The 15695-nt window shown below is 26.7% G+C and overlaps 1 protein-coding gene across 12 annotated transcripts in view; it reads right to left on the minus strand.

Annotated features, from left to right (window-relative positions):
- LOC107448675 (voltage-gated inwardly rectifying potassium channel KCNH6) overlaps positions 1–13354 on the minus strand; it is a 346703-nt gene extending 333349 nt beyond the window's left edge. For 10 of the 12 annotated variants that reach the window (XM_071184215.2, XM_071184213.2, XM_021146337.4 and 7 more), the window contains exon 1: positions 13093–13305. In XM_071184215.2, the coding sequence (XP_071040316.1) occupies positions 13093–13168 (76 nt within the window). In that variant the 5' untranslated portion in view covers positions 13169–13305. Of the gene's footprint in view, positions 1–13092 lie in introns of all 12 variants that reach the window. The other 2 variants (XM_071184212.2, XM_071184214.2) reach the window with 2 other exon arrangements.
- Between the last annotated feature and the right edge of the window lie 2341 nt (positions 13355–15695).

The following is a 15695-nucleotide window of genomic DNA, read 5'->3' on the forward strand; positions in this document are numbered from 1 at the left end:
GAATAGATATTTTGTGAATATATATGAAACAATGTATGTAACTAACTATTCGGTGCAGAATTTTGATTAGGGGCATCAGTTTTTCATTTTTCCTTTATTGCCTTTTTGAATAATGTCTCGTTGAGCGAAAAAAAATAGTTTCATGAATTTCGCGTTTTAAAAACTTTATACTTAGTTTCAAAGTCAAATATTTATGTCAAAAAATATTATGCATGTTGTGATTTATATAAAGGCCTGCACTGTAAAAAAATGGATACTCATAAGATCACGAAACTTTCTTTGTTTTTGATTAAATTATTTCCTGGTATCAGCTCCGAGCAAGCATTTCGTCAAAGTGACGAAATGGCTATCGACACATCTTCACGAAATGAATTTTGTCAAAAGTAAAGATATATTTCGTCATTCTAATTTTTCAAAAAGAAAAAGAAAATACCAGGAGTCATTTGTAGTGCCTCGGGGTATCTAATGGGTGGTATTTTTGATCCCCTTCTCTTGGACACCATGTGTGTGGTTTAACATCACTCTAACAAAGACAGGCAGAACAGAATGATAAAATACGCCCTTGCCCGAAGAGGGAATCGAACCCGGAATCTTCCTGATAAGAGGTCAACTCCTTGACCATCATACAGTCCAGTCGGCTTTTTTCGTCATTCTAATTACGTATGCATAGTCTTCATTTAAGTTAGCAATCTCCCAAAATGCACTTCAATGAGGTTACGAATTTGAGGAAACATTTTCGACACGTATTTGAGAGTTCGCATTTCAACACAAATCACGTAATTTGGGTGAGGAAATGATTCTCAAAACTAACGAAATACAGCTCAAGGATTGCTGAATCACCAAAAGTGAAAGTTTTATTTCTGAGAGAGTGAGGGAGCTGGAATGGCACATGGAATGGAGCAACATCCCCAAAGAAGTAATAAAGATTTGTATTCCGTTAATGGATGATTGATTAGCCGACCACTATGCTTAAGAAAAATATCCCCATTGGTAGATGGAATATGGATTAGGCCTCTTACTTCCAGTGTGAGCAAAGGATGCTTTTGCAGTTTTGATTTCACTTAAACTCCAATGGGTTATGGGATGCATTAGTTTTCCTCAAATTTTTCTCCATGACGGTGAGTTAGTCCGAATGTTTTATATTAAGGTTAGTTCCTTGATAAATTTTTAAAAAAATTTTATTTTCTACTAGACAGACATATAATTATGATTCGTAATTTTTTTTAATATTATAAGATCTTGATAAAGTTACTTCAAGTTTAAAGTTTTTTACCACATTCTCAGAAGGTATAGTAAAAATATCTTTAGCAACAGATTTAAGTGGATGCAGTATAAAATAAATACAATTTATAATAGTCTTCAATTTTCTTAGAACAATTTTTCGTAATCCTGGTAACCGCTTTTTTATGATTTTCACATTCGTTTTCAAATGAAGTTTTTTTCGAAGAAAATTTCGTTTAAAATTGAGATAAACAAAAAGTATATAAAATTAATAATCCCATGAAACTGAAGCGAAAAAGTTTGCTTGAAAATGTAGAAATTTAACCAGCTTCAAAGATGTTTAAGGTGGAAAAGTTAATATGTTTCGATTTAACTTATTATTAATATGTTCCGATTTAACTTATGAAAACACTCATTTTGGATGAAATTATTACATTTACATTTTAAATTTTACAATTGTAAATTTTTTGAATTACATTTGTAAATTTTAAAACGCATCAAGGAGGTAATGAATACCATGTTTTATTTAAATTTTTTGAATTGAATGTGGCATGAGCAAAAAATAATAAAAAAAATTTAATTTTAGATGCACTAGAATTTTTTTCCTTTTTTTACTATAATCCCTAATTGGTCGGGGAAAAAAATTTTGATAAAGTTGCGGCCCGCCATTTGACTGATGTTTATAATTGCGGCTCCCGGCCTCATGTAAGTTGGAAACCCCTGAGAGAGACAGTTGATCTAAAACACACCCACATGCAGAAAAACTTTCTAATTGAGTTGGGGTCACTCTGTGGAATGATTTGCGGATCGGTGAAATACATTCGAAGTAATATATACATAATAAATTCATTTGCTCCTAATTTGTGAGTCATTTTATTTATTTAAATAGGCTATCTATTTGGGTGAAAATAAATCCAAACCAAATTAATTAATCGATGCTTTATACAAATCATTATTACATTTTTGTCATCATTACACTAGATTTAAACACCATTGGTGTGCTAAATATTTTCACTAAGTTTTTTATAAATTTACCTTTCTTTCCGAAATACATCATTTATTGTAACAAATTATCGAGTTATTTTCGATCGTCAATAACATTGTTGTCGAAAAAACACATAACAGAAAACAAATTTCTTATTATTTTTTCTTAAAGGATTTTTATTTTTTTCCATAACTCTTAAAAATTAATGTAGTGTTAATCGTCATTTAAACGATTGTTAATAACTAAGCTTTATCAAAGACATAGGAGACATATAAAACAGTTTTATTGCAAAGATATTTATACTTAAGGCGAATACTCTATGTCTGAAGTTTATTAATAAAATTTCAAGCTCAAGTGAAACTGGTATTTTGAATTATGAATTTTATTAGATGAACATATCCCTTGATTCATTAAATGAAGTTACTTTTATGATTTTTTTCGCATGATTACTGAACCGCTAATCCTTTTACAGTACACACGGTTTTGGCATTAAAGATAAATCTAACGAATAGTAACCAGTAACCATGCTGTTTGATTGCTTATCACCATAGCTACATGAGTGAGGGGTGCAAAATGGGCCCAACAAATCGTTTTCACTTAACTTTAACTCCATTTAGATATTCTCAACTGTAAGTCGTTAAATATCTAGGAAAACACATCAATAAAAAACTTTATGCTACTAATTAAGTTACATAAAAAAAAAACTTCTATGAAACTGATATGAACTTCTAAAAAACTATAAAGTTGAGTCAAAATTCTTTCTTCTGCACATTTTTACAGAATATGGGGTGTGAAAAGAATATTTGCATTTTTTTACGATATTAATAATACAGACCTAAATCTTAGAAACTTTGGAAAACATTAAACCTTAATATCCTTCAACCTTATTGCAAACTTAAGCCAATGCTTTTGAGAATGAGGACTTTTTTAACCTGATAACGATGCTATTGTTCAACTTGGACGCAAATATTATTCAATTTAATATTTTAATAAGAGAAAAAAAACTTGGAATGTACTATTCTTATTTTATCTTTCATCGTCAAATCGATTATTCTGAAAGTGTGCCGTCTAATTAATTTTTAAGCATATTTTATATTTAAAACAAATTCAAATTAAAAAAAAAATTTCTTCAAAATAAATTTTTTTACTTTAATACCATAATTACCATGAATTTTTTATTACCAAATTTGTATGATAAATTTAAATAAATTTTTAATTAAAGATGCAGTTTTGTTATTCAAATTATTTGTTACAAAATCAGTTTTTCTATTTACGCGGCGTTGACAGTTTCGATAAAACGGTCCATCGGTAAGTTATATTATCAGAACCTTGAAACATATTAACGTACATTTTTCTACAATATTAACAAGGTGTTAAAATTAAATAATTTTGCTCAAATTGAACCCTAGATGCTTATGGTAAAAATACATGATATAATGAGACTGATGGTATGGTTAATATGGATTATATAATGAAGTCAATATTATGGTTGAGATGGATAATATGCACAATAATATTATTTCATCTTGACCATGTATTAAAGAAGCAGCAAATTTGCTACAGTCACGTTGATTTCAAACAGTGCGCCTAAATTATACTTCAGACTTTCAAATAATATTTGTCCTTCTAAGTGATGCAAGCCTCTCCCCTTAACATTTTAATATAGAAATTTAATTAGTCTTGAGTTTGGTAAAAAAAACTTAGTTTAATCATTTTAAATAATTTTAATTTTAAAAAAATGCCATTTAGGGAAACTTTTAGGAGTAAAAACTCCTTTATAGCAATATTTCATTAGTTATAAAAAATTTGGAAGCCAATTTTAACAAATTTCTAACTGAAACTTCTCTAATGAAAAATATAATTGAATTGAAGAAATTTTTTTACATCCAACAGCTTGTTCGTCAGGTCAAAAAATTGAAACTGGAGTCGTGTTTAGAGTTAGAAATATTTTTTTAAAAACCTATCAAATTATAAATACTTCAAAATATGTAAAATTGCTTTTACAACGTATTTCCTACTTTCAAAATCCTTACATTACAAAATATAACGTTGATATCCTAATTGTAAAGTATAAAAAGCTTTAATCTTCCCTTGGCCACAAGTAGCAGGAGCGCTTTACTGCTTTATACAGATTCAATTCGATTGAAAAGTGACTCTTCGGGTGAATGTTCATTACTATTTTTCCTTGTGAGTGTTCATTATTATTCTATTAAAAGAGACATCTGATCAAAAATTATTCACTCTCTGAGCATTTGAATCATAATTTAAAGCTTTTTGCTTTCTCTAATTATTGTCATCCACAAAATGATTGAAGAAACATTTGATAAACCCAAATGGAACCAAATAATTGCGTTTATAATTTCTGATACTCTAACGAATTTTAATTATGAATCCTTGTATTCTTTCATATTTGAACATTATGGAAATAATTACGTAATCATTTATTAGTATGTACATTTTCAATATGGCATTCAGTAGTTAAGCGCGCAATAAAACTGCATGCATAAAATATTGTAGTAATAAGTCATTTCATAAATTCTTGATTGTGTTCGAAATTCAGTTAAATAGTGGTGAATGAATTAATATTTGTTATCAAACTTATTTTGAGAAAAAGGTGAAAATTTTAATGTTGATTCCATGCCATATTTGATACTTTTAGTTTAATATTCTGCATTAGTATTTTTTTAATGGCTCATATTATATTTTTAATTTCTCATTTTGTGTAATTTATATTTTCGCTTTCATATTTGTGTTTATTTACTCCTTTGTATTTGTATTTTAATATATTTCATGTTTTCAATTTCACTGACATTTTTTTCAATCGCATATGTGAAATATTTAATTTCACGCGTTTAATTTCTTTTTATTTCACCTTTGTAATTCCTTCAAAATTTTGATAAAAATCTCTTTTAATGAGGGTTTTAATCTGTAAAATAGTTTTTAAATTATTTAAACAGTATTACATCCTACCTTAAAAAATTAGCCCTACTTATCATAAAATTTTTCATAATTATAAAGTTTTTCCATAAATCTAATCGAATACACTTTTTTTGTCGATAAACGTCATACTTAAAAGAAATTTTAATTTAAACAGAAGAGTGTAAAGAGTTGAATTAAAGCATAAATAAGAATAAAAATATAAATTGTTCCTATTCAGACATTTTTACTTCATTTATTCGCTTAGCTCTTACATTAAGTTAACATTGTACTTCAATCGAAATAAAGTAATCAACTTAGTAACAGAATAATTTAGAGGAATAATTAAATAGTTAAAATAATGTGACTTTCATTGAAAAGAGAAGCAATTAAATATGTGTACAGTTAGAAAAATGCATTATAATAATGTACGAGTAAATGCGTTAAATGTTATATGAAGAAATGAATGTCTCCAAGGCAACATGAATAAAGTGAAATAACAACAATCAAATCCTTTTGTTTGTGGAAAATTGAATTTTTTTTACCTTAAACCAAGGAAAAAGAACCCAATAAACTTTTCAAAGCAAAAAAAAGGGAATTCTACGGCATTTATTTTTTTGTAAACCAATTAAAAAATGTAATAGAAATAAAATATTTAGAATATTGTTAACAAAAAACGTTTTTTTTTTCCTTATCTTTTCTCTCGATCTTTTTGTAATATAAAAATAAATCCATCTGGGTGATCCATAATGTAATTTAAGGTTTACCCAACAATTATTAAATATATAGTCTTAAAAAAGAGTTTATAGTTTTCTCATAGTAATAAACTTTTTAACAAAATCAAAAATTTTTAACATTTTTAACAAAAATTTTTAACTTATGTTTGAGAACTTGTTTCTTATCTGTTTATATTTACATGTTTTATCAACAGCATTTTAATTCCATAACTAGTTCAAAATTTAAAAAAATATTCTAATTAGCAGCTGCAGTCTTGAAACTCATGAAAAAAATTTAAAAATTCATAGTAACTTTATTATATTTAACTTTAAAATATGTTTTAACACTGCTTATTACTGTTTATCATTTTTGTTTTAATACTGCTTAGCATCTTAATTTGAATTATGTAGCAGAAGTCTCTTAATTTTGAAATGTAACTTTATTAGTTTTCAAGAAAATAAAGCTGAGTGAAATGTTTTAAAAATACATAATTTGTTTTTCTACGTATAAATGTGTAATTTTCATGACTCTTTTTTTTTTAAAAATGACTTTCATTTCTTATTTAAAATATTAGTTTAATACTACTCTTTATTTATATATATATGACATTTTAAAGTTATAAATAAATTGTTTATTAGAGTAAAAACAACGATAGTATATATTTACACTGATACTTATTCTTAATGCAATCATAGTGTTTTTTAAAATGTATTTTTGGAGAGGAGGAAAGTGAGAAAAGTAGCAAAAAATCTACATCTTGTTTCACTCTGCTTTAATATTTATTCGAAATGGAACTTGATAAAGAGTTTCATGCATACTTTGAACGAAAATGCAATAAACATTTTTATTAACAAAAAAAATATTACTGACAATTATGTTAATTGATTTATCAGAATAAAAATGAGCATAGAAGTTAAAAAGAAAAATTATATGCAAAAAATTTATTTGAAAAAAGAAATCGATTTTCAAATTAGACACACATTTTTCATTTCAAATGCTGTTTTTTTCTGTTATTACTTTATATTTAGTGAATTGAACATAATTTTTCTCCCAATTTTAAACTTTTACAGTTATTATTTATTGAAATAAACGTAATTAGTGCTTGTTTCTTCTTTTAATAATTAATTTTTTTTTAATCATAACTAATAAATTTAAGATACTAAAACTAATTACTTGTTTAATTAAAAACGTTAGGCAATCGTAAAGCAAATGTTGGCTATAAGTAATGAATAAAGTCATAAATAAATTATGATTTTACATAAATATTTTTGCTTTAAGAGATGACTCATAATTTTGGGATATTCATTTTTATTTATGTTTCTAGATGAACTTAAAAAACTAATTAATTTAAACGAAATAATTAGTTAAACGTCCAAAAAAGTAAAATAATTCTTTAAATGACCATTTAAATCTCTTAATTTATAATGGACAATGGTGATGTAAAACTTTACTAAAAATTTTGCGGAACACAATAAACAATGAAATAATATATTATAAAATAAAAATTTTGAAGATTTTTTATATTAGCAATTTTGAATCTTACAACAAATATACACTTTTAAAACCTGATTATTCTTTTAAAGTCTAAATTTTGTAGGCATGTTAACACATAAATTTTGCATTGTTATAATAAATTGCAACACATTTCATAAAAAAGTGGAAAGCTTAAATGAACTAATTTAGAGCAATCTCAAAAAATTAACATATTTTATTTCCTACATAATTTATTAATCTCGTATCTTATTTTACCTTTAATATAAGTTGAAATACTTTTTAATTTTAAGTACACTTATTAAAGTAAGGCCTCAAAAAATTTAAATACATTTGTTCATAAACAGTGCAACTAGTTTTTGAAATTAAGTAATGCTTGTTGGTATACATTTCTTAGTCGTAGTAGAACTTGTTAACTAAATTCGAATTTTTTACAGTATTACAAAAAGTAATAAGTACAAGTTTTTAAATTTCTTTCGTGATCTATCATGTTATTTCCGAAATAAATTAATGAAATTGACTTTAAAAAATTTAATAAATTCAACATCTATATTTAAGTTTAAATTCCTTAAAAATACATTTATCTGCTAATATTAAAGCATTTGATGCATTCTAATTGTATGGCGCATTGTATTTGATTTATTACACAAACAAGTTTTCCTGTTTTGAATCTTGTATTTTGCTTTAATTTTCACGCCTCAAACTAAAAAATATTTGATTTATAACAACTAAATAATCACAAAGGATTTCCGTCAGTTTTTAGTAGAATTTTTTCGATTGCATAGTTTCATAATGAAATTAAAAAAACTTCATTTAAATTACAAAAATACTTTATATTTTTTGTCATGTTCACATCCTACTTTTTAAAATTTAATTAACAAATAATTTTTTCTTCAAATGTAGATATAAATTAGATATGGCAACTGAAGTAAAAATAAATTTAATTGAAAATGATAAGCAAGGTTTCCTGTCCATATTTTAAAACCTTAACTTGAATTCCCTTTATTTTTGAATTTAAATAATTTTTAAACGTCATATCGACATTAGAAATTTGGACACGTAGACGAAAAATTTTCGATACAATTGAATGAACAATTTTTTGTGCATAAAGTTGATAAATTATATGATTTTAGTAAACTAAAATTTAAATAACGAAAAATCATGGTTAAGAATTTCTGAAGGACATAATTATAATAATTAGAGAAAATTATTGTTAATTAAATTATTTTTCGATTAATTTTGAAATCATTTAACTCAAGGTATTTCTTATTTTTATAGACACACAAAAAATTAATCTTTCCTTTATTTATAGTTACTTTTATTAATATAATATTACGCGTATCATAAAATCCTCTAGATATCAATTAAATTTAATTTATTCTCAACTATTCTAATTGCATGAAAATCAAATTTTCAATTTTTATCTTTCATTGTTATAATTTTTATTGGTTATACTATCATAAAGGCACATCATAAAATCCTATGAATATTCACTGAATTTAAATTTTGCTTTCCTATTATGATCCTTTGGTTAAAAAATTTACAGTTTCTTTTTTAATTTTTACTTAAAGACGATAAAAACTTTACTTAAAGAAGAAGTTTTTTATCTGTAATTTATAAATGGTTGAAACAATCATAAAATGTTATGGATGCTAACTGAACTTCAATTTTGTTTGCGATATTATTCTATTTGGTTTATAATGCAAATTTTGCATATTTTTTTGAACTTTTACTGAAAACTTAACTTGGAAAAGGAAGCATTCATAAAATCTATCTCCCAATAACTATAAAATCTCCCAAGTTAGTTTAAAAAATATTATTTATATTTTTTACGTTGAAGTTTTATGCATTTTTTATACAAAAATGTGGTTATAAAACAAATTTAATTCTTTTGAGTCTTAAGACTCAAAAGAATTAAATTTGTTTTGTAACATTTTGGAGTAAAGTGTTACGTTTTAGCAGCGATTTTACAGAAATTAAAGAATTTTCAAAATAACCATTTTTTGTTTAAAAAAGCTTTAACAGAGGCAATTGTAAAATGTAATTCTTCACTTGAACTAAATAATATATAGTTTAACAAATTACTGAATTTGTTAAAATTACTCCTTTTGTATATTAAAGATACTGTTAGTGTTAAAAGGCATAGTATTTTTACTGTTTTAATAAATGAGAAATTAAAAATTACATAACTGAAACTAATCGAATTGTGTTTCTGAACTACAAAGTTCTTGCAAAATATTCTGAAGAGGAATGAAAATTGCAGCCAAGGAGCAATAAAAAATGAAAAGAATGAGAGAGGAAAATAAAATTCTGATGATAAGTAAATAAACAGAAAGTATAGGGCAGCTTTTAGGAGTACTTTACCTGACAATGGGCACATGTCGTGGCAAGTACTGCAGTTATGAGAAAAAGTAATTTCAAATAGGAGTGTTTTGTGAATAGTTTTGTCTTGATTTTAGGTCAGTGTGGGTAAACCAATTGACACCTTTATTCCTTCATTGTGCTCTTACTTGTTACCAAAGCAGCCGGCAGCACCAGACTAAAAGTCTGGAGGAGTTCTCCTCAAAGCCACACGAAAAATAATTTTATGTTTTGTTTATAACTTACTGCTGGCTTCAATGTAAGATTTAGTTAGGATAAAAAAAAATTATGAAATATTCTAATTCAGATTTGTGCTGTATATGTATGTAATTTTGTTGTGTAATATGTGACTAAAATTTGTAAAATAGATTTTCTTATATCTAAGTATTTGGATGTACTCAATCGATATATACTTAGTAGAAATTCCATGAAAATAATAAACAGTTTTAATATTTTTTTAAAATTTTTTATTTAACTGTATTTTATCTAGTCAGTATTGCTTCGTTTTAGAAATCTACTGTTGGTTGTAACAATTTAATATTATTGTCCGGTATATTTTTTTTTCATATGCTAAAATATTTATTTGTTTTCCAGGAACATTGCAGTGAAGAGGTGATAGTAACAGCGGGATGGAAGAAGTTACGAATGTTTCAGATCTGTGGCGATGTGTTATAATTGTAAATCTATATATTGTAAATATATTGTATGATAGTTGTAAAATAAATAAAACTTAATAAATCTTATTTGATTTAATGTTTTTTTCTGTATTTAAAATTATTTAGTTAACTGCTCTTCTGGATTAAAAATTTTAGTTTTACGAACATAAGACTTAGAAAAATTGTAATTTTAGTAAGTAAACAAATCAAATGGTAAATTTGGTTAATATTTTTTTTTTTACTTCGTGTGTGTGTTAAAGTAAATTTTAGTCAAATTTTTCAAGCTAAAAATTAAAATATATGCATTTAAAAAAAAAATAATGAACCCAAAAGCATTCCAGAAGAGTAGATAATTTCCAGCAAGCAATTTGGAAACATGGACTTGAGGACAGCAGTAGATTTCTTAATTATTAATTTAAACTAAAAAAAAAATATTTTTTTTCCATATGGGTTTGGAAAATCATGTAAGTATTGAGTAATTTTTTCTTCTACCAATTCTTTATATTACAAACTTTTAGGAATGAAAAATGTAAAAAATTCCTGAGGGACATGAAACTTCATAAATAAACTAGTATGCTGCTGTGAAGAGGTAGAAAGATTTGCATTCCATATTCGTTGAGTTATAATTTGAATTGTAAAAATTTACAGAAAGTGTGAGATTAAAAACAAGCTTTTTCTAGGATTCTAAAAAAAAAACATGAATATCGGCTATTTTCCGTTATTTTAGTTTTAGTTCGAAAAGAATTAAAAGTTTTTTTTTAAATAAAAAGTAAATGCTATATTTTTTAGTGTAATTAGTGCAGCGTAAACATTAAAATACGGAATGGTTTCTTTCCTTCTTAGTTAAAAAAAAAAAACTTAAAATATGCTATTGTTAACAATTCGGTTAAAATTACGATAAATTGAAATTAATTTAGTTAAATTTTCGCGAAAAATTTATCAATTCACCTAGCTCAAAATAAGCGTTAAAAATATTGATATATAAGCGTCAATAATGCGTAAATAAAGCTCAAAATAAGCGTTAATAATACGTAAATAGTATGGATAAAATACGTTTGTATTTTGGTTAAAATAACGTAAAATGTACGTTATTTTAATAAAAATAAGCGTTAAAAACACGTAAATATTCTTGGTGAAAATAACGAATTTATAGAACCAAAAATATACGTAAATAGTTTGGTGAAAAAAACGTAAAAAATACGTTAAAAATTGGTTACGAAATTCACCTTAGTCAAAATAACGGCAAAAATCCGTCATTTTTACGTTAAAAACAGCCCAAATATAAACGCTTTTTTACCTAATTCGAGACTACCACTCGAAACGGAAATAAAACGTTTTAAATAAACGTTTTTTTGCTCTAAACCTTGTGGCATTTTAACGTTATTTTCACGTAATTAATACTTATCTCTGCTGCATGGGTTATTTATAGATAAATTCCTGACAAAAATTCACCAAATATCATTAATATTTTTGTTAAAAAGTAAAATTCTTGTCATAAAAATATGAACGTTTTTTAAAATATATTTATTTATAAAAGCAAGTTTTGACTCAACTTAATTTGATTTAATTAATTTATTCAAGTCATAAAACTGAAGCTCGTATTACATTAAAATAGTATTTATTATGATGTTTGTATTTTATTACGAAAACTACTGGGAATGCTATCAAACTTTCCCTTTCAATTTCCATTGATTTTCCATTTTCCATTCAATTTATGATTTCCATTTCCATTATTTTATCATTCATTTTTAAAACACGATAAATTCTTATTATTTACACAACACTTTTCATAAATGCTTTTTATTCTTATTTATTTTTCAATAAATTTTATTAACAATTTACATAACATTTTTAAATTATAAGCAATTAATGTTTGAAGTTATTGACCCCAAAATTATTACAGTCAAATGGTACGATTTATTTTTATTTCTAACAATATAAAATAGATAACTAAAGGTTTAATTAAAACATAATTGAATTTTCAGTACAAAACTTAACAACAAGGATAATTAAATTAAAGTGAAACTAAATCATCACCTCCTGAATTCACCCCTATTTCAAAATAGATATTCTAAAAGTTTAAGACTTTTTCTTAAATTCAAAAATAAATATTAGAATTTCATTACAGTTAGACCATGTAAAAAATCTTTGCTAAAGCTATAATATTTCTCTCTCATTTTCTAAGCAAAGCAGTAAACAATCAATGTTTACTTTTTGATCAGCATGCTTTCTTTCTCGAGGAACCCCAATAGCGGATTAAAACTAATCACGTATATAAGTAAAATAAACAGTTCTGACATTTAATAAGGTGATGCAATAATACAATAAATCAAAATTAATTTTCTATGACCGATTTAATATTTATTGTATAAACGCGCCACTGCATCCAAAAAGGATGCTAAAACCCGCCATTGCTCCTAATGCTCTTTTTGGAGTCGGATTCTCTCTTCGAACATCCCCATCCACACGTCTTCTAATCCCGGATCGCATCCTTGTCAATGGGAAATATGGGCACTCGTTTGACCTATTACTCTTAAAGTTTAGATACAGCAGATCAGCACAATCCTAGTCGACGAATGCTTTATTTTTTCTTTCCAATCTTAGGTTTAGGAATTACTATGTCACAGAAGCAAAGAGATCTACACTATCCACGCGCCATGTTGCGGGGATCGATACAGAAGGTACTACTCCAAAGAGCTGTACAGAGAAAAGGTAGATAAAAATATTGTTTGTTTTGGTACTCACTAAGGCCCTCGAACTTTCGTATGATGCTGTCGACGTAGGTGGTCTGTGGGGCGACATGGCCCCTCCTAACAGGCATACTGGCCGCCGCCTGCAGTTATCAGAAAGGGTCCAACATAGTCCCAGAGCGGCGCGGGAGCCAGGGTCCCGGGCGCTGTCTCCGACGGACAACCATCGGTTTCTGCTGCGGAAAGCCACTGACTGCCAAGCCCCTGCCGCCTTTCCTGGATCCCACTGATTGTCGTGACAGCGCCCTCTTAAGGGGGCGCTTCGGGGGTTGCGCCCCGGCGGGATTAGGATTGTCTCGTCACCCTTCGCTCCAACTTCTCAGCTGTTAGGTGTGGGAAAACACAATGAGTTGATGCTTTTCTGGAGGAAGCAGTGGCGGGTGGAGATTGAATTCTGATCGGAAGATAGTTTAAAAGGATCACCCCTTTTCTGAACAATTGCTTCATCGCAATCAGATTTCGCTGATTCCGGGAATTTTTGAATCTCGACGCTTCTTCGAACTGATCGCTTAGTTTGTTTAAATTAACTACCTCGCTGAGTTCAGGAATTTTATGAAATGGAAATAGTTCTAAAATTATTTGTACATTATGTAATATCTAATTACTCAATATAAGATTAAGCACTACGCTAAAAATCGAAAGATTATTTCAAATTATTTTATAAAGCTATATGTAATTAAGGATATATTGCTATTAATAGGTAGATAAAAGATATGCAAGCAAATAATTTTTGGCATTCGTTTGGTTTTTGTTATTAAAATTAAATTATTTTAGCGTACCTTGTTCAGGTTCACGTTTTATCTCGTAAACATTAAAAAGGTTGAAAGTAGCAACCTCAACCGGGAACTTCTGTTTATGTTGTGCATAAATAAATATGTTGAGGTCCGTAAGGAAATATTAGTGAATAGGTGAAAAAATAGTGAATTTCGGAAGTCCTAAATTGGAAGTACTTGTCTTGTGAACATTTTTTCTATTTTTATTATTTACTAAAACGCTGAACACGCTAAAACTACGAAATTTAAAGAATTCAATTTTCTGAAAACTCATAACGTTAAAAAATTAAGTTTTTTTTAAGTCTGTTAAATACATGAATTAGCATGTAAATTTATTTAAAATTAAACTATTTTATATAATTCCCGGTAACCGAACTTAAAGGTAAGATTATACAGGTTCTTAAAATGAAACGAATTTATTTCGAATAACTGAATTTTTTACAATTTTGTTTATATTTTTAAATATACACACTAAAGTTTTCCCGGTAAACTCTAAGTGCTTCATTGCAAATAAGGTGAGTAAACTGTTTGCAATTTAATTATATTTTTTATTTTCTCATAAAGTGTTTTTTTATGAAAAAAATCTAAAACAAATAATTTACTATTAAAATTATTTGACATTGCAATTAAAATTTGTACACTATATAATTCCTCTCTAGTCTCCTGGTGTACGAAATTAACTAAAGCAAAATAACTTTAGTGCAAAAATGCGCATTTTGCGTGTGTGCTCAAAATAACCTTTTTTATTACCGAAATGTAAGTGCCAAAATATTTAAGCAAAAATCTCATTCATAAATCACTTATATTAAAATATTTTCAACTCATGTTAAAAACATTTGAATAAAACGTTTTAAAAAATAAAAAAAATTTTATTTTATTCATAAGATTAAAAATCTTTATTTCTAAAAATATTACATCCTACTTTTCTTTAAAAAAAACCTTCTTAAAATGCTTATGATTAGCAGCACTTTTAAAAAGTGTAGCTAATTTTTTTAAGTTCTGTTTACTATTATAAACAGATGACAACATAAAAATGGAATATTAGTGGTTCTTAACACTACGAAAACTGATAGGCCATTTCCATGAAAAAGTGAGGCGCTTTTGCTGTGCAAGTAAACGTATTGAGAAATGCATTGTTTTCTTAAAAAAAAAAAACAATTTCGAACCGTATCGATATTTCAGTTCAAATATAGCTATTGAAGTATTTTTAATCAATATTTATCTATTATATTTCGATATTTATCGTTAATTTTCAATACTAATAAAGTATCCCTCATTGCAATTAAAAAATTAATGATCAATGGCATTTTAACAACTCAAATTTTAACCACTTGCGTTTTTAATATAAATATACTAAACACCGTAAATGAAGTTCTAACTTTATTTTAAAAGCAGTTTATTTATGCAATGAATAGCCCTTATATCTTTGTCTCCAGCAAACAACCCTACTTTGAATGAATAAACATACACACGAAGAAAAATTTTAAGTAATGAAACAATTTTCACATGAATTAAATTGTGACGTTGTACTAGATGAGAGTAAAAGCAGTCGTCCAGCTTAACAATTCAGATTTCATTTATACTTTATTTTATTTCATATTTGAGAACAAAAATGTGCTATTTTTATTAAACACCGCTATTCTTAAATGAATATGCCATGAAGTGTATGGTCATAATGGTTTTCGTGCTAACCCACAAATCTGATGATTGCGTGTGAATGTAGCACGATTTGCAAAAAATAAACATTTACTTGATTTGCAGCCCTATTTTTAGAGCTTTGGGACAGAAGATTCTTCTAAAAACTGCTCATTAACTTGTTAAAATT

Source organism: Parasteatoda tepidariorum, chromosome 10 (assembly GCF_982258835.1).
Source record: "Parasteatoda tepidariorum strain Cologne lab strain chromosome 10, Ptep-v5.0, whole genome shotgun sequence".
Lineage (NCBI taxonomy): Eukaryota > Metazoa > Arthropoda > Arachnida > Araneae > Theridiidae > Parasteatoda > Parasteatoda tepidariorum.